Here is a 20,238-nt window from a genome sequence, read left to right on the forward strand (position 1 = left end):
TGACTTTCGATTTCTCATAATCGCGTCTCTTATTCATTTATTATTATTTTTCCGTTTTGTGTCCGATTCTCCTCTATTTCCTATACTTCGCATTCGAATATTGTTACCTTGTCACCAGTTATAGTTAATGTCCATTTTGACAAAAAGTAAAATCCTTGCTAACGTGGTTTACTATATCCTCTTTTTTTATTTTGCTTTGGAAGTTAATACTTTTTAGTTTTGCTTTTTTACATATAAATTTAAATTCAATTTCGCACATCATTTAACACTTTCATTTACAGAAACCGTGCCACATTTCACGTTTCATTTGCTTAAAACTGTGATATCAATGATGCCTTAAATTGGACATGATTTAAGACTTTCGAAGTCTGAAGTGAAAATGTGAAAATTTACAACTGAAAACTTCGATACTCATTTCACTGCACACGTCTAGGGTTCTCCTTTTCTTCAAATAGTTTACGTGAATCTAGATTCGTGAAAATGACTCAAAATTCAAAATCGGAACGACAAAATAGTACACATAAGTTACTTGAGACTCAGGTTCAGTTTGTGACGAATCGTCCGAATTTTCAATATTATTCATTAATTTTCCATGTCGCTAATACAATACACATTTCATTTACGACATGTTGGGTTGGTTGCTGCGATATTGTAACACAATTTCTACTCAAAAATTAAATATAATAACGATATCTCATAGTATTATGAACTCACCAGTCATAATTGCTTAATGAAATTTAATAGGGAAGAGCTACTCATCTTGTTTAGAATTTGCTGAAACTCAGTTTCTACTCGGGACCCTTGAATTCTTTTTTTTTTGGTTGATTCCTGCAACCGAAAATACATCTTTGTTTAAGTTGAAATCATCAGTATCGCACTGGTGACTGTGTTTGTTTATTCAATTAGAAAAATGGCTGTTTTCAATAGATGTTAATTTGTCGTCATTCGCCTTCTTCCAACTCATTGCGCCAATCGGTCAACGTGATTTACGTAAAAAAGCTCATTGTAATTGTCATTGTAAGGTCTTGTTGTATTTCTCATTACCTGTTTTGGGGGATTGTCTTGTGCTTTGGAAACGTGCAAATTGACATATTCATGGAATTGTAGGCTGTGATTGGTTGAACAGGAAGGGTGGTATAAATGTAATAATAATAAATACTGCCGTTTACATAAACAAAGTAATAACACGACCGCTCTAGGGTTTAATCCTTATTCCTGAAATGAGAAAAGGATTCTTTTTCATATTCTTCGGTGACCTGGAATACATTTGTCTCGCCAAATTGACGTTCTCTTTTTAATGGAAACCTAAAGCATACAAAACCGCAAGATTGCCACCGATTCTTTGAATTAGAAGACACCCGATACTATCCTGCCATAAATTGTCTTGTATGTGAACGTATATATATAGTTGAAGCGAAGCTATAAACTTTATATCGCTATTAAGCATTTAAAGCTAGGATTCTAAACATTGCATTTGAGGAATATTTGCAGAAAAATTTGTAATGTAAGTAAAATTTATAAAGTAAGAAAATATCTGATTTATCAGTTTTAGTTATATATTGAAGGTGAAAATGCGCATAGTCCAATTGTTTCCGATATACACATCACATGGGTATATCTTAATATGCGATCTTTTTTTTTCGTCGTTTGTTATGTGTACCACCCTATGTATAATCTAAAATTATATTTATTAAAAATTCAAATCCGCTCGAAATTTTAGTTAAAATTTACATTAAACGTCTTGCAACTGTATCTCCAATTAATATCGATAGCTACTAATAGCTAGCCTATGGTCCGATCATATACTGAGAAACCATGCTGCGATTTTGTTTCTGATTGTTTATCATTCACGTCCAAAGTTGTTTACTCCCAAATTTTTGTCGCATGAATCATGATGGCGGAAAATGAAATAAATTTTCAAACTCAATTAAATATTCTATTTTGACGAAACCCAGTCATGTTCAACAATGGGAGAATACCAGTGTTGCTAAAACAAGGTTTTCAATTAGTGTGTCTATTTCGATTTGTACTTTTGTGACAGAATGGCTTGGTTTTGTACGGAGAATGTACAGATGTAAAATGTTGCTAATTTTAGTTTCATTTTTAAGTAACTGCCTAATCCAGGATTGGGCTAAGTTTTTTTGAGAGGACCGTGTGTACAGACTGGGGCGAATTGAAGAAAATACTCAATTTCTTTTTGGGAGATTATTATTATGTAGTTAGTTCTGCAAAGTAAAAGTTGATGCATATCATTTTAAAGTACATAGTTTAGATATTTTGATTAAAGCTTAAATGTAAATCCAAATTTTGTATGTAGTTGTATGAAAGTTCATGAAATTTAACAATTTCTGCGAGAGCAGCACATACAAGTTGCTACGACTGAAGGGTACAACAAAATTGTGTTTCTTTGTTGAGAATAGACACTAACACATTGTTAGAATCATGTCCATCAATTAGACAATGTTGATTTTTTAAATAGTCGTAAATGTGGTATAGTTTATGCCAGAGGTAACAAGGTGTCTTTTTGAAATACTTTAGTCGCAGATAACGAAATATCGCTTTGAACGATCTGAAAATATTTTATTTCGTGACTTGTTTATATGTCATGTTTGTTTACAATATCGTAGTCAATGATATTATGAATTAAGAGATTTAAATTAATGGCGGTAATAATAACAGTGCTTAGAATTGGTTATTCGATACCGATACAGATATTATCAAAATTGCCCATATTGCCAAAACTGTTACCAGATATTTTCATATCTCTATACCAAATTAATATATTAATAATTTTATAGCCCAATTTTACGTATTTCGTACGTCACAAGTCCAATTTCACATCACAACGTACGTAACTTCATTAAAAACGACATCTGGTATTAGAGAGTAATACACAAGGCGGTGTATAATTGCGACCTGTATGTATCACAGAGTCAATATCCCCGGGCATAGACTGAAATTAGCCACAATTATGAGAATCATCATTCATCTTTTATCAAGCAGTATTCGCCTACAGAAACAAAATTCAAACATTCTCCATAACGATATGTCTAATGGAGTATTATGTATGGCATTTTAATGAGATCATTCTTTAGAAAATTGATCTATTTTTTTATATTTCTTTGAGAAATCCCATAAGGCCGAAGCAAACGTAATAGAATAAAATTGAGTTCTCCGAAGACCTTAAAGATGAACGTGATCTATTCGATCCGCTTTGGATCTATATTTTACATTTTAACCCATTGTTATAGCATTTTTAAATAATTGTTTCAAATTTCCAATATCGATATTGCAAATAAAAACGCTCGTTTGAACGATGCAAAATCGGACAAAATTTAAAGTCGAATTAGATAATTCGAAAACAACATTCTCAAGTTACATTATTCTGGCACTTTGGTGGCTCTCATAATTTTAAGGGAAGTCATTTGCTGTACAGATAGCGCTTGGTCCTGTTGTAAAAAAAACTTTCTCAAATGGGGGATGATGGGTTTATGCCTGGGGTATATTTCATAATTATAACTGGCGCCTAAAATTCCATCTGTTAGAATTTGCAGATAATTCTTTGCAATGCCAGTTGAAATTTGTTCACGGCATTTTACATTTGAACCAAAAGCATCAAGAATAGACGAAAGTGCCATGAGAGCTATGCTGTTAATACACTTTTCTTGCTTGAATGCTTGATTAGAGTTTAATAACATCCTAATTTTTAGGTAAAAATAGACTAGAATCCACTCCGATGCATTGGAATCGATACTCGGGGTTGAAACTTGGATTGCAAACAATGTGTAACGCTTTGTGACAATTCCTTCACATATATGTATAAACTGCTTTACTGCTATGTTGAGTTTCGACGACGCCGCAAACTTCACTATATATATTTATTTTTAGCTAGAAGGCTTTTACGTTTATTTATTTCTAAAATCTCTCTGGGTTCCGAGAGATTCGTTTTTTTGTGTCAATTTTGTCTCCTGTGACTGATTGGATACCCATATTACTTCGTTTTGGCCTTCTCGTTCGTCCAGATATTTGAACATCGCTCTCTTGTTTGATTTCTCATGGTATTGCTTGGGTGGGTATATTTATATATATGTCGAGGAATCGAGAATCAGAGTCGAAAATTCAGGAATCGGATAAAAATCGAATACTTGTAAGTAGTCATACCTAGCATCCTAGTTATCAGTAGACCTGAATATAATTTTTGTCAGGGTTCAGTTAAATAACTAATACCTTTAGAATGCTTTGTGTCTTTTTACTGACATTGTTTCGTAAAAAAATATATTTAGTATTTTCGAGTTCATAGCAGATGGGAAATAACTTTTGGGACTTGGTTTGCGTGTTCGTGGGGGCGTATGGCATAGTTTGATTTAATACAAACAAACACCTAAATAATCAGCTTAATTGGCCGGTACAGCCGGTAGTATTTTGTAATACACTAATTTACATATCGCCTCATTGTAAATAATACTTATTATCCGATTTAGTAAACAAATCAGAATAACTTACGCTAATCCTCTTAGATTGGCCAAGCAATATCTCAATATAACTCTCTAGCAAATGTTTATCTACGATTGATAAAAACATATTTTTATTTTGAAATACCCATAATTCTAATTGCCCGTAATCCAATTACGCACGTGACTTAACAAATTCGACCAATCCCATATCACCTCAATGGAGAATCATACAACCCTGCATGACATTTCCTAATTATTAATTTTGAATAATCCTAATAGGCCATATGACTTGCTCTTACCACGATTAATTGTGTTGATTATACAGTATTAAAACTTTTTTTTTCGTTTTTTTATTATTATTATTATTCTGAGAGGAATGAGAGTATATATAGCATTACAAGTAGGTTAATATACTAATGATAAATGATTCAGTTTTATGTTGTATATGGTTCTCAGAAGACAGAAAGAGAAGTTGAATTCACTGCTATAACTGAAGGAAATAAGTCTATTGTAAACACTGATAACATCCAAGTTAGAGGTTATTTTGATTTGAAAAGAGAGGTTGAAATGAGTTATTCAAATTGGTAACTGTTACTATTTTTGTTTGATTCAATAAATAGATTTCTTCTTTGGGTAAATAATCTTTGTTAAGGCAGGCGTTGCATTACGATAAAATCAGTAATTTACAACTGAGTTTACAAAGTCTGTCATTCGCGTTCATAATTTTTCAATAACAACACTAATTTCTTGAGATATAGAACTAAGATAAAATTATTAATGTTATAAGATGATCATGCGTTTTAACCAACCTTGATACATATTTTTACGTGAATTTTTTTTTTGTGACTTTTCAGTAATTTTTCGTGATAAAATTCGGAACAAATATGAAGCGTTTGACGGAACCGAAATAATCCGGTTCTTCCAATTTCAGAACTCTATCACGTGGTTATCTATATTCATGTTCAGAGCTTAAGTGTGTGTGAATTTCCAATAAAAATCGTTCATAGTCCAAAAACCACGTATATTTACTAAAATGTGGACTCAAAATTACAAAATTCTCAGAATTTAAAAAAGGGCCAAATGCAATGTTGCGTCGTATAAATAATTAAAATGGAAGATAAACAGCTTTGCAAAATACCAGACTCAAAACAAACAAACACAAAAAATTATGATTCAAAAGTGAATAAGATGTCATCACATGAAGTGTAATGTTGAAGTGTTCAAAACAAAATCTAGAAAATTTAATCGCGAAAACTAAATTTTGTTGTTTTTCGTGAAATAAACCAAATAGAATTTGAAATTTACGAAAATAGAGCTCCGTTCGCCAGCTTGGCTATAGCTAACCGCTGGCAGCTGTACGTCGCCAATATGCAGGGATAAATATTTTGTGCTTTAGCCGCGTAAGAGAAAAAATTTCAAAAATAATTTTTGGGACATCTGCCCAGACAAGCCTCGGCTGTCTTGCGCGAATTAGATTGCGGGAACCGTACCGATAATGGCGGCAACACGAGTCGAAGAGAGCGAGTAGAGAAATCCCAAAGAGTCGCGACTGAGGCGAATTATCATTCATTCAATCAAAGCAAGACAGGGTCACAGTCGAGGTTAGTATGAAGTTTATAGGCAAAGTTTGATAGAAGCTAATATTTTCGACAAATCGAGGAATTATTGATGGTAAGTACGATTATTTTCAATTTTTATTAAATATACCAAATATGTGCATCGAAGACCATATTTTTTAGCTATATTGTTATACAGAAATTCCTATTTTGAATCAGTAAAAAAGTTCGAATTTGACAACATAAGTTAGAAATACAATACAGTTTTTGTGTATGTGTTTGTGTTTTTTGTGTCAGGCCTAAATGCCCATGGTAGAATTGTCTTTGTCTTATTACAACATTCAGACAAAGCGGTTGTAACCAGAATTTTCATGCAACTCGTCTATATCTTAAATCTTCTGTCCTTGACATTAGCAGACGACATTCGTTCCACTGTAGACGCGATGAATATCAGCTTGATCGACAAATTTCAATATCTCGCCTACGGTGGGAATTTATCCTCAAAAAATGAAATCGATTCTGTTTACAAGCTTATCAGCGTTAAAAATCAGCAATTTACAGAATAAATCGAAAATATTTTGACCTGAACAATTCAAAGGTTAGATATACCCATCAGCAAAATGATCTGAATTAGGACGCAATTTCAAAATGTGATCAACTACGCGAAATGACTTTTGTTGTTTATTGCAATGGAGCCATTTTGGATCAAAGGGTCCGCCAACAAAACAACTTACGTCACATGCGTCCACCATTTTGTGCCAATGCAAATTCGATTTTATGATCTCGTTTAGTAGAAAGGATCATTAAAATGCATCGAGTACAAAACTAGGTGTAATCTTGTCAATATTTTTACGAATTGTGACTCTATAAAATAAATCTGAAGATGTTTGATGAATTTTGAGACTTTGTTCAGCCATTAATATTTGATAAATAAAATTAGAAACCAGATGTGGATTGTGGAATTATACACCGATAAGTAAACGAAATTGTTCCAGGTTATAATCTTTCGAATTATCTCCAAAAAAATTATTTGCCTAATCCTTATTCAGCAGGTCTCTGTGCAGGTATTACCTGAGGCCTATAGGTATCTTGGAGGTTTGGAAATCATTGCAAACATCAACGTTTACTCAAAACGAAATGTTTTTGCGCCAGTCTGAACTCTAACCAGCGATGGTTTGGTCGAAGTCCTAGCCACTAGGACTAGGTTATGTCAGTGCCCTTTAAATCGTCATCTTTTCTAAAATTTAGTAAATACTGCAGTTAAAATGGTTTGATGTTACTTACTTTGATATTTTATTGTAATGTTTTCCATTAATGGGAAAACGTCCCGTGCTTGGAAAATGGCCTACATTACAGTTGGTAAAGTACTTCCAAATGCAATTTGTTATCAATTTTTCGACCCCTTAATCGTGATGTAAGTTGGAACCATTTTGTTCAACATTTATTGCTTGGTTTTAAAATTAAAAAGTCACAATTTCAAATTGTTGTTGTCCAATTACTGGTGGTAATTTACAGTTTGGTTATTGGGTAACTTTCCAAAATCGCTGAATATAACTGAAATGCGCTATGAAATCGAGCAAATTTCGATATTTCTTTTTGAAAATGATTAAAATATCAAATTTTCAAGGCGATTTATGTACAATACATAATATTTAGGACCTAGTTCCGCCCCTTGTGTAACTCCAATTGAGGTGGTGCTTGACGCCACCAAATTGGATTGCAGATTGGATGCTTATCCGCACGGAACGATATACGAAGCAAGATAGAGATTCTTAATCAGCTTCATCTTTGTTTGAAATAATGAATTTAACTTAAATGTTACTTAATTAAAATATAAACAACAAATAAAATGAAGCATTTGTGCACCTGCGTTTGTTCGTAATTCAAAACAAAGTCGATTCATTAAAATTTTACTGTTTCAAAACTCCCTAAATATTTTAGATAAAGTTTTCTTTGAACTTTCTGTCTGTTTACTGATATACTTTAATTTAAATTTTAAAAAATAAATTGCTATAGGGTTCAAACTAGCTGTAGCTATGGCATATTTCGACCATGAAAGAAAAATTTATTTGAGAATTCGAATGCCTGAAAACGTCAATTTATGTTCAACAACACTCTCCAAATTATAACAATCATTCACGTCATTTCGAAAGAAGAACAATCACATACTTTTTGTCGAAATAAAGGGTTTTCAATCATGTTGATAGCCTGTCGTCCAAACTAGCTGTTTATTCGTGTGATCCGTCAAGCTATTTTACATCAGCGTAGATTTAATTCAAATATTTAGGAATTGGATTTAAGCTCGCTAGCAATAATGAATGTAATACCATTAGCTAGTTAAAAATACTCTATGTTATGTAAATTCAAAATTTGTTTTATATCGTATTGAAATGTACATTTTCGGTGAATTAATAAAACAAAAGTTTTTGGTGAATATGATAGTGATGTGTGCACGAATTCTGCTGTCTGAATGTAAATATGCAAATATATTTATATATATATTTTATCCTGGAAAAGCTAATATTTCAGTTAATTTGATGTCCATTTAACTTCATTTATCTTAATTGTGTTGTGAGTTTATTTCAATATTTATCCGGTAAATGCATATTCCTTCTGGGGGAATGGATTTTAATACCAGACTTTTTCAGTATTTGAAACAACAAAGAAAACCTTTTTTCACAAAATGCTTTCTACCACTAATTTAATAGGAAAAAGCACTTTTAGATCTATTTCTTAAATTAGGAATCTTTTTTAAAAAGCCTATAAAATAAATTGATCATTTATAAATTCGAATTTTCAAGAAAATGCTAGCATCTGTTTATTCGTTACTAGTTTAACACAAATAAAATTATCAAATTGAATAAAAAAAATTCCAAATGAGGTGATACAGATACTTCTAATTTACTAAGAGTTTTTTTTTTATTTTTCACTTTTATCTGGACTTGATTTGCGTTGACCTGCTTTGATTTGCCACAAAACAGATTTTTTTGAGAGACAAATTTTATATCAACAGTGAATAGTTTCATGTTTAGTGCCTTATTCAAAAAAAATGTCAAAAATCATAATAATATACTTGTTAGTTAATGTTGGGAACTTTTTTACCTAAAAATTAAATTATTTAAAATAAAGTAACGATGGCAAATTTATGAAAGAATTTATTAGTATGGCATAGTGAACCATTATGACATCTAGGATTTAGCCGCTTGAACCGTCCCAAAAGAGTAGTAATGTAGAATAATGCTCCGAAGAATTTGATTTTTTTAGGCGAAGATTCGACAATTTTTTACTTAAACCAATATACGATATGAAGAGTTGGTCATTGTACAACATCGTCATGAGTATTATTTACCGACTTGATTTTAAAAAAATAACAACTTCAAATAAATAAAAAACAAATTGTTTTGCTTACGGTTGGTGGCAGTTATGATTTGAAGTGAATTTAATCCTAAATTAAGGACAAAAGTTTGAATTCTAACCGACTTTTTTAAAGATTCTAGTCTGTACATGGCTCTATGAATCTCTACCAGGCTGCTGTAAAAATTCGTAAAAATTACTAAAATATAATGATAATTCAATTTTAGCAGTTAACATTCTAATAGTGATTACTATTAGATATGGATAGAAGATATCTTATCTCATCACCATTCTTCATTATACTGCCTCTCGTAGTCTTGTTCGAACTGTTAGGCGACAATATATATATGTATACATAAAAATTGAATAACCGAAATATTCTAGTAAATTCTCTGTATTTATTTGTATATTTTCCTTCGTGATCCATCAGAGTTAGACGAATAAATAAGAAATAAACAAAATAAAGTGCTCTTCAAACCAATATTTCATTATGATCAGCGATTATTAGGATTTGATTTACAAACTTCTTGTCTAAAGCTAAGTAAATAATAACAGCGTGTCTGAAATTTCAATATCAACTGGACAATACAATCCTTTTCTCCAACGTAGCTGTTGAGTTAACGTTGGGGTTGTCGTGCGTCAACGGATTTTTAAACGTAAATATATTTTTTAAATTATTAAACTTCTTACATTAAGTAAAATTACTAACAATTTTTTTAAATAGTTTTGTAATCATATCACCGATGTCTATTTAGAATTTTGCGTGGTTGATCAAAACGTAAAAAATCACTGTTTTAGCCCATTAACTTTACGTAAATTTTAACAACAATGAAATAATTTTTGGAACGAAATACAACCGCCAAGTTGGGTCTTGCTTTAATAGTCTGTTTTATAATTGAATATGTTCTTTTTAAATATCATGAATGACTCGATCCACTTGACAAATCCGTTGGCAAACATTAAAAATATATAAATTAATTCGAATTGTTCGTAATCTCCCCACTCAGTAAAAGGGGGCTTTTGTGTTCTACCACATCAACTCACCAAGGCAATGATACTTCGGGATATTACTATCTTCCCATAGGACAAAACTGTTCAGAGAATTATGAAGATGCAACTGGTCAAAAGAGTTTGAGATGGAAGAATAATATTTTTAATTCAAAAATTAAATCGAAGTTTAGACTTGCAAGTAGTCTAAAATTATGGACACATTCTTATTAAGACGTTTGTGATCAAATCATGACAAACAACGAAGGTAAATGCGATCATGTTTAAATCCTCGCTATTTTGATATAATAATGGCTATAAAATATCGCGTTACATGACCCACATTACGTAACTCTTATTCGCAAAATACCAATTTACTTTTTCATTTATATTTTTAATTTCAAAATAACTCGTTGGTTGTCTAGAATGGCATTTTTATACAACATGGTTAAATTATCCAAATTTAGCAATCCCGCCCAAAATTCCTTTGTACGAGTAAGACATCTTCAATCGCATTCTTTTATATCGAGGAGGCAGGCAGGAAGTTTGCTGCGGACGTCACAGACAAAATTCGAAAGTTATAACTCGATACTTAATCCTCCCAAAATTGACGAAAGTTATGCTAGATTTATACCCGATCCTGATTAAAAATTTCGATTTATCGCAGGACCGGGCTCGAACACAATTCTCATTTGAAAGATTTGTATTGTATGAGTTTCGTCTCATAGTGAACAAGTCAAGGAAACAGAATTTCTCATCATTTCGGCAACATAACTTAAAACATCGAAGTACTAAAACGAAATCGTTGAGATTTCAAATTTAATTGATTCCGTAAAGAGCCAGAGCTGCTATCTTTCGTAAAATAAACTATGTAAGCTTATTCGGCGACGATCTCGCCAAATACTTCGACACAAAGGCCTCCCGCAGATTCATTCATCGCGGGAAGGCAACGGGACGCGCATGTATTACTATCATTCCTTATTCAATAAATATAATTTCGTGTAAATTCTCAAGTCTAGTTCAGGTTTGGCGCGTGATTTTATTGCCCTTTTTATCATTTTTTATAATTTTAGTTGGAAAAAAGAGAAATCGAAGAGGAATTTTAGTGAGTATGGGAATAAGATGGGATGAGCAAACGAGCAATTTTATCGGCAAGTACTCGGCGTTTGTACCAGGAGGGTGGGCATAGGCGATAAAATAGCATCTAAGTTTTGATGTGAAAGGTTCAAGAAAAGTCATTTTTGAATAGCAATGTGGTAAAATCTTCTGAAAAGTCATTTTATTTTGTAAAAATCACTTTTTGAAGATTCGTTGCCAAGTCAGTAGTAAATTTCGCGACAATTACAGCTCAAAAGTTAACAAGACGTGGCCAGAACGAGTTTTTTGGGTTCGGCTGGTATCATGCCGACCGTTCTCGCTCCAGCGTATCCCAGGATTACGAATGATGGCAGAATAGAAACATGAAGATTGAAATAGGTTTGACAAACTACATTTAAATTATAAATCTTTTACTCAGAATTCTTTGTAATATTTCCTAAAGTAATCATTGTAATTTTCGAATGATTCGGAATTTTCGACGAACCACATTTCCTGATTTGCAGAATGTATGTGAATGTGACTGAGATCAGGAAGAAACGTAGATTTTAGAAACAGTCTGACAGTGGATCAGAATTCATTTTAAAGTTTTGCTTCTAAACACAGTCCAATTGCTGAATCGTAACCACCAAAAAGTCTAGAATAAGATAACCACGCTTGATCCGTCTTCTAGTCACGTTTGGCAAATTGCAAAGAATTTCAGAAAAGCAATTGACAAATTGAGGCTTTAGAATTAGTGCACTAACCTATTAAGGCTGTAAAGTCTAATTTTATTTTTGTGTGATAAGATAACGGCCTGCGTACATTATGTCGCGCGCGTTTAGCTATGAAATGTATATTATGATATCTATTATCCCACTCGAAGACGAGTATCACATTAAAAAAATTGAGTCGTCTTTAGTATGGTCTGTATGTAATGTTTTAATCGTGGATTGATAATCATTTTATCATATTTTGGAATCGAATTTGTTGAAAAAAAAAAAAAAAAAAACGATTTATTTTTCACTGTTTTAAAGCTACATTAAAACTATATTAGGATTCAGATTGCAGTAACATTCGAAAAAAAAAGTTTGTGTTATAAGAACGTCCGTTCCATTTTATTGATATATTAATTAAAAAATTAAATTTTCTAATCCGATCTCGTGGTTATGCTGCCATTTTGGATAAGTTTCAAAAATACCTTTATTAGCATAATTATCGCGACAACAACTCATATTATTTAGACATTGTTTTAGGCACTGGAAACATTCAAAAGTGACTCAAGACCACAAAGTTAAAGTTTGGGTGGCAAACACCCCTAAACATGCGTCAATTTGATTGAAAGTAGTTTAAAGAAATGAAACCTTCCGCCATATTTTTACACGACTTTATTTTAGATCGATCGATCAATTGAGTAAGACAAAGCTTGTTTACGCTTTATCGCGATCAAAACTCCGACTCTTCTGCCGGTATTAGTTCAAATTTGATTGGAGATTCCATTTTGGAAAATTTTTGTGAAAATTACGTGCAAATTGATTGTTGTGTTTAATTTTTTATGATTATTACCCATTCACTGATTCACGGAAAGAGGTATTTATGCCCGATAAACTTGGAAAATATCTGAATTCGGATATCTCATTCAACTAAATCCATTCCGATACATGAATGAAAGAAAACTTATTGTACCAGCAAATTATACCAGTTTCCATTACATTTTTAGACCATAGATATACATAGAAATTAACTTGTTCAGGATAAATTTTCTCGTACAAATGAAAAAATTTATTAGTGTTTTGTGTTAAAAATAGGAAATTTACTCAACTCATTGTGACTAAATTAATTATTTCGATTAAAATTTTCAGTTCGATTAACTTAATTGTATAAGAGTTGATTGGCAGTGCACATCTTGTAATACATTTGCTTTCGGTTGGCAGACCAATATGCCAGTATTCCGAATACTTAAGATTTGGTCCTTATCGAAACAGTTGTAATAGCGATGATCTGATCATTCAATGGAAATCATACCACTGTACCATACAAATAATAACAAATAATATGGCTCATATTGTATTTAATATGGAAAAAATTTTACCAAACCACGCCTACATATTCACTTACATGGTAAAGCCGTTGGAAAAACCAAATATCTAGAGTTTTCGAGACATATAGATCCTTGCAATCTAAAGTTATAGAATGTCGTCTTTAATTGTATGCCGAAACGAATGCTTTGTTAGAATTCCTGTGGTTTGAATCGTACTTTATCCGAATTATTTCTGATAATTGTTGGAAACTCCTTTCCTATTTCTGAAGTTTCAATTTGACATTTCACGAGTTATGAGTTATAGATGATTCTGTACTCAGCAGTACTTAATCAACATTTTTTCATTGAGTAAGTAAGATACCAATAATACATTTGAGATATATCAGTATGTAATGTCAAAACCAGTACTTTTTGCCGAATAGATAATAAGATGAAATGTTTTATATTAGCTATTAAATATGTTTGAAAGTGTGTGCCAGTGGATATTAGAATATATATTTAGTTATTCAAGAAGACGATAACAGTACCAAATATAAAAGGATGCCTGGCTATCTTTGGTTATCTAGTTTTGTGGTGTATAGCTTTGTCACACACCTACATAACCAAGTACAGTCCGGTTGTTCGTTCCATCGATTATATATATATATCAACTGACCAGCGAATTTGTGAGTTTGTGAAGTATATAGAGAGCAATGTGATATTAGTCAGAAACGTTAAATTTATAAAGACTAAAATTTATTTAGTGGATAGTCGAAAAAAATCATTTATATCACGAAACGTAGAAAGGGTGGAGAATTATTTACAGTTCCGCGCATTCACATTGTGAAACTTATTCTGTGGTGGGCGAGAAAACTGCATAGGCCTACAACAACCCGATAAGGAATATCCAAAGACACATTTTCAATGTCGCTATTGCCATGTGTTGGAAAAGGCATTTCACAATTTCCACGTCCGTGGAAAAACTTTTACTGCTATATATAAAATTATAATCTGCAATATTACTTGACGTACGGTGAATTAAATAACTTCACAAAGAGCATCGATGAAAAAATATGCGAAAACTTTCCATTATATAGCGCTAAAAATATTGTTTGCAATATTTTAAAATTCCCTACATTTTGTTCCAAATTTTTAGTCGCCGTTTTACTTTACGTAGTTGCAAGCTTAGTGAAACAAGACGCATAGCTGGCCAATTATCCCGATGCAGGTAAAATCACACAATCCTCCATATAACGAACCGTAGCATATGACATTTATAATTCATCTATATAAATTAATTTATACAATTTTATAATTCCACGGTTCATTCATGGTTGCCACATACGCCGAAAAGTCATCCACAGGGTCGAAACACGTGACAGAAACATAAGACTGGGAAGAAATTGATCTATTGCGCCACCTGCCGGATCACGACAAGGACCCGTTTGCAAAGAAAATTTGGCGTTTGTTAATTGGTTTGTCGGATCACACTTAGCACTGTTATTATTTATTATTATCGAAGTACATTTTGGTTAAGAATAAAAGGGTCGGACGGGATAAGAAGCACAGGGGACGATAATATACCTATTTCCGAAAATTTTTATAACATAATATTATTGCAGTCGCCGGGATAAGGAAAGAGCCATTACGTTCATGTCGTCATCCTCTCATGGATTGAGAGCGTATTAAATTAAGTGACGGGTACTGTCGCGTTGCGTTTCCTTTGTTTATTTTGATTTGCCCTATTCGGGATCCTAATTGCGTCACCGAATGTAGATTAGACTAAAACGCACAGAAACCGACACAAATTTGAAGATATAAATTAGAATTAAGAAAAAAATTATCCAGAACAGCACTAACATAACATTTGTGCAAGTTTGATATTGAAATGAACACCCACATTAGTCATCCGTTTCTTCAAAAGAGTAAAAAAACAATTAGCACCAGAGTATTAAGTGAAGGTGCCTGGGCCGAAATAGGAATCAGAATAACAACTAAGTGATTAACTTCCGATTTGGTAATTAAACACCCATGAAGCTAACGCCAGCAATCATACTGCTCTAAGTCTTGAATATGTCGACAAAGCCCTCCTAATTACCGGGAAAGCACATGATACTCACGCAAGTGCAAACAGCGATGGGCCGCGTTACAATATATCCCACATAACAACCAAAAACGAACCGAAAGATACGGTAAAGAGGTCTTATCGACGCTGTCCTGGCCGGGATAGCCGTGAAGAGTCCTACTCTAAGTCAATTTCGCATATGTAATGTAAACTATCGCCCTGAATCAGCGGTTACCACAATATGCTAATCGTTAGGGACACGTTTGCAACCGCTCGTCGACCACAATGCGTTGGGTTGCAACTGTGTAGCTGATGATCGTTTGAGACAGGATTAGTCATACGTTTATTCACGACTGTAACTTGGGATAAGATTTTCATATGTCGGGGGAAGGGAGAGCCGATAAAACTGCTTAATAATCATTAGGCGAACTTCGGTCACACATACATTCCATCCTGCCTTTCAAAATGGAGAATCGCAAAGTCAATTATTTCAATTTTTTTCGGCTACGTCGAGGAATATAATACATCAGATTCCGCGAATCACGGCGTTCTTACGGGTTACGACTACAAATAATTTCACCCTTCTAAATCACAACAATCATATTTCGTACCATATGGCTTTTATATATTTGACATTTCACCAATAATATAATTGAAGAATAAAAGCAACTCTTGCTTATAATATAATATATTACACATGATGCAGGGGATAAAAACAAGGCAAAATATTCGAAGAAATAACGCATATGAAATTTCGCTGTAACATGAAATCGGAATGCGAGTTTATTTTATAATTGGAAATACGTTATCAACGAAATCTTTTTCTCCCACACAAAAAAACAAAAACTATTGCACAATACTATAACTGGAAATATTTACAAATCTGTAAAAATTATATTAGGAATTACATCAACATGGTCCATTCAAAAAGGGCAGTTTTTTAAATTTGTAGGGCAGCTTCTACACTTATTATTCCCAGAAAATTTTCGCGGTATAACGATACTTGCTTGTACAAAATTCGAATAATACTAATCATACTTGATACAACTTAATATTAAAAACGAAAGTTATGCTAATTGGCACAAATTACTCTTATGAATATAACCGAAGAAAAATGCCAAGTCAAGAAATTTTGGGCTGATCCTGTTTGAAACATGCCATAATTTAACCACTGCTGAAGTTAATTAAATGATTACAGTAAACAACAATAATACTCTAATAATAAATGCAACATACTGGTGCAACTTGATCGTTAATAGTGTATATACTGAGAAATATTGCAATTTATACAAAAAATGGATAAAGCAGGCGCTTTGTAACGTGATTGGCACCACAGGTTAGAATTTTGTGTTCACAATTCCCTCTAATTGGGCACCAAATATTGTCAGAACAACATTTAATAAATAACCTATGTCTGATTGGTTGTGCCTTGTTTGGAGAATCAGTGTGGAAACAAACTGTTAGCACACATTTGGCAAAGATAGAGTTTATGTGTTAAGTTAACGAAACGAACTTATCTGGCATATAACCAAAAAATTTCACCTGCAAAAAATATGGCAATAAATTAATATGTTAAGGAAAATCTCACTTGATCAATAAAAATAAAAAATGCATGGCTTCATCTTTGACTTTGGCAACTGAACTTGAAAAAGGAGGGAAATAAATTGTAGAATAGTATGGATTACTAAAAATTTGAAAAGTAATCATCATTTTCATCTTTTGACTGTGTTAACACTAAATTTGTCAGTTATGCTTAGTTACTGTGGCCAATTTCAAAGACTTATAGCACCAAAGGTTTGGAAAAAAAAGTGATATGGCACAGGCACTTTGGTGTAATAACAGTAGAATTCATAAAGAAAAAGAGTGTTAATATTTGTTTTTAACTGAGTAATAAAAAGTCTTGAGTAAAAACCTGTGTATTGACAGTATTGTACCATAATTTCTCATACAGAAAACGTCAGAGGAATAATGTTTTCAAACCAATTAATAGTTTTTTTGAAACAACTTGGGAACAATATTTCATTATTGCGATTTGAAAGAATTTGAAATCTCTTCAATATTTCTTCCTTTTGTTTCAGGCACACGAAAATAAGTAAAAAGCCAGAAAATCGCGATCAAAGTAGCAAATATGATGAATGTGTATCCGTCAATGGTTTTCTGAAGTGGGGGGTAAGCAAGCCCGACCGCAAAATTTCCTCCCCAATTAAAAACACCAGCTATGCTCATAGCTGCGGTACGAGCCGCTTGAGTGAAAAACTCAGCTGTGATAAACCATGGAATAGATCCTGGACCAGATTGAAACGTTATCACAAATGATAACACAGCAACAATAGCTAATATACCTCCCCATGATGTACCATCACCCACAGTGAGTGAGACAACTAATATAGCCGCACAAATGCACATTCCACCTAATCCAGCAAGAAGCAGCGTACGACGACCTAGCCTTTCAATGAGTAAGAGAGACAAAGCTGTCATAACGATATTTGCTGCCCCCATTCCAACGGTGTAGAAATCAGATTCATCAGGAGAAATATTAGCTGATTCAAATAAACTTGTAGAATAATACAGCACTGCATTGATTCCTGAAAGCTGCTGTGCTAGTTGTAAAACAATTGCAATAAACATTGGCTTTCTTAAATCAGGATTTCTAAATATCCCAATCATTCCAACACGAGCTGAACTTTGAACTTTGTTTTGCTCTGATACAAGAATCGCGATTTCATCTTCAACATCCAAAGAGCCCCTCAAAAATTGCAACGCTTCTCTGGCTTCGTCCTCCATTCCTTGACTAAGTAGATATGTCGGTGTCTCAGGGCAGAAAGGTAACGTGAGAAATTGATACACAGTGAACGCTCCACAAAGTACGATAAGGTAAGGCCAATATTCTACAGTGCCAAGAACTTCTTCAAGGCCAAGAATTTGGGAAATCATAATTGCAATGACAATGCCAAGTTGGTTAGAGATTCCAAGGACACCACGAAGTTGAATAGGTGAAATTTCCGTCAGGTAGAGTGGCGCAAGAGCAGTGTCGATACCACATGCAACACCCACAACTAGTCTTCCAACGATAAGCATCTCATAGCTACCTACCAATCTGCAACATCCCATAAGAGTGATGGCAATTACGATCAAAATATTATTACCAAGCATAGCTCTTTTTCGGCCAAATCTACCAGCTAAGGTACCAGATACTGCGGAACCGAGCATACCACCAATTGCAAAGATTGAAACTGTCAATCCCCAGAGAAATTTCAGTTGAACAGCTTCCACATAGGAGCCATGCCTGAAAATCAAAATTAGAAATATTAAGACACGATTTTCACCTAAAATATCAATTTGATTCCATTGGAATTGCATCGATTGCATTCCAATTTAACACATAGCATATTATAGTTACTTAGAATACATTTAGACTTGCAAGCAAAATATCGAGCTATTCAGTGTGTGACTGTGTTGACTTCTTTCAACAATTTTTTCAAAAAAGTCGAACAAAAATATTTGGTTTTCATTTTAAGTTACGGAAGCTGAATTTCGAAATAATAATAATATACTGCTGGAGTAGAGGTTATTTTTTGTTTTTCAGCACCCTTCTAGAGACGAGCCCTATTTGTTAATATTTTTTAAACATTTTGGTAAAAATATAGTCTACCTGTAATAATAAGTTTCATTGATGAATTGTTGAATAATATCGCCAGGAGCATTGATGACTCCTGTATTGTAACCAAATTGAAAACTTGATCCAATCACAGCTGCAGTAGCTGCTAGCACAAGTTGGGATGTCCATCCCTGAATGTATGAAAATACCGAATTATTTTCACCACATATGTATATATGTAAAAGTATCTATATTTCATGTCACAAAAGTTAGATCAGAGGATATGTCAAACTCTTTTACACTTTTTTGAATTCATTCTAATAAAAAGTATCTAGAAGTTGAATACATGGCTTCAATTGAGTTAAGTAGTCTAGTTTTCATGGCTGCTGGATAAAACCATATTGAAACAAAATTAGTTGGTATATAATCAAGCATGCCATTATTGAAAAAATGAAGGAAATGGGCCTACTCTATTGAAAAAAAACGAACAACACAAATGCTAAATAGTTTATTTGAGAACATTCAGGCATGGTTTTTTCTACATTCAGATATGAATTCTTCTAGCTTTGCTGAGTTGTTAGATTATATTTTCGTAAATTTTACCGATTTATTCCTCCCTGGAAGGATGGGTCTTGATTCTTCTCCCATGCTGTCAGTATCCTCAAGAGACTTTCACCAGTCCACAACACCACAAAAAGTCTCCCACACTCATAGACCTACAATTGCCTAATCAAATCTGCAAATGTAAAAACTATTAATAAATGATTACAAATACGAAATACAATTGCATTTCATTATGATTTTTGCACTTTCAGACTTTAGCACCCTGCAGTTCTGCATTCAGGTATTTAGTACTAGGCCTACTGCTGTCACGTTTTACTGTATTAGAAATGCAGAATATTACTACAGTACTAATCTAATAAGATAGATTTGGCACTAAATTATGCAGGTAGACCTGTAGACTGTAACCCTTACCGGTATTCCTCAAAAGGAAGCAATATTTACACAAAAGCTTTCCACGAGCAGGCAAGAACTTCTAGACTTCATTTATACTGTTATACCAGTATTCACTACCGCATAGCTGTGACTTAAACCGCGAAAGTAGCTTTTGGTCGCCCGTAACTGCCCGA

The 20,238-nt window shown here is 33.1% G+C and overlaps 1 protein-coding gene across 1 annotated transcript; it reads right to left on the reverse strand.

Annotated features, from left to right (window-relative positions):
- Positions 1-16,111: 16,111 nt before the first annotated feature.
- On the reverse strand, positions 16,112-19,868 carry LOC120330483 (solute carrier family 2, facilitated glucose transporter member 3-like). The gene is made up of 3 exons (XM_039397444.2): positions 19,712-19,868; positions 19,163-19,299; positions 16,112-18,796 (listed from the first exon to the last, which is right to left on the reverse strand). The coding sequence occupies exons 1-3, from the start codon at positions 19,754-19,756 to the stop codon at positions 17,533-17,535; spliced, it is 1,446 nt and encodes a 481-aa protein (XP_039253378.2). The 5' UTR covers positions 19,757-19,868; the 3' UTR covers positions 16,112-17,532.
- Between the last annotated feature and the right edge of the window lie 370 nt (positions 19,869-20,238).

Source organism: Styela clava, chromosome 12, assembly GCF_964204865.1.
Source record: "Styela clava chromosome 12, kaStyClav1.hap1.2, whole genome shotgun sequence".
NCBI classification, from domain to species: domain Eukaryota; kingdom Metazoa; phylum Chordata; class Ascidiacea; order Stolidobranchia; family Styelidae; genus Styela; species Styela clava.

Excerpts from the sequence above, each read along its gene's own strand:
- LOC120330483 (XM_039397444.2), bottom strand. The coding sequence starts at position 19,756 with ATGGGAGAAGAATCAAGACCCATCCTTCCAGGGAGGAATAAATCG. Across the intron at positions 19,300-19,711 it reads TTCCAGGGAGGAATAAATCG|GGATGGACATCCCAACTTGT; the intron begins GTAAAATTTACG and ends TCATACATTCAG. Across the intron at positions 18,797-19,162 it reads AATGAAACTTATTATTACAG|GCATGGCTCCTATGTGGAAG; the intron begins GTAGACTATATT and ends TTTGATTTTCAG.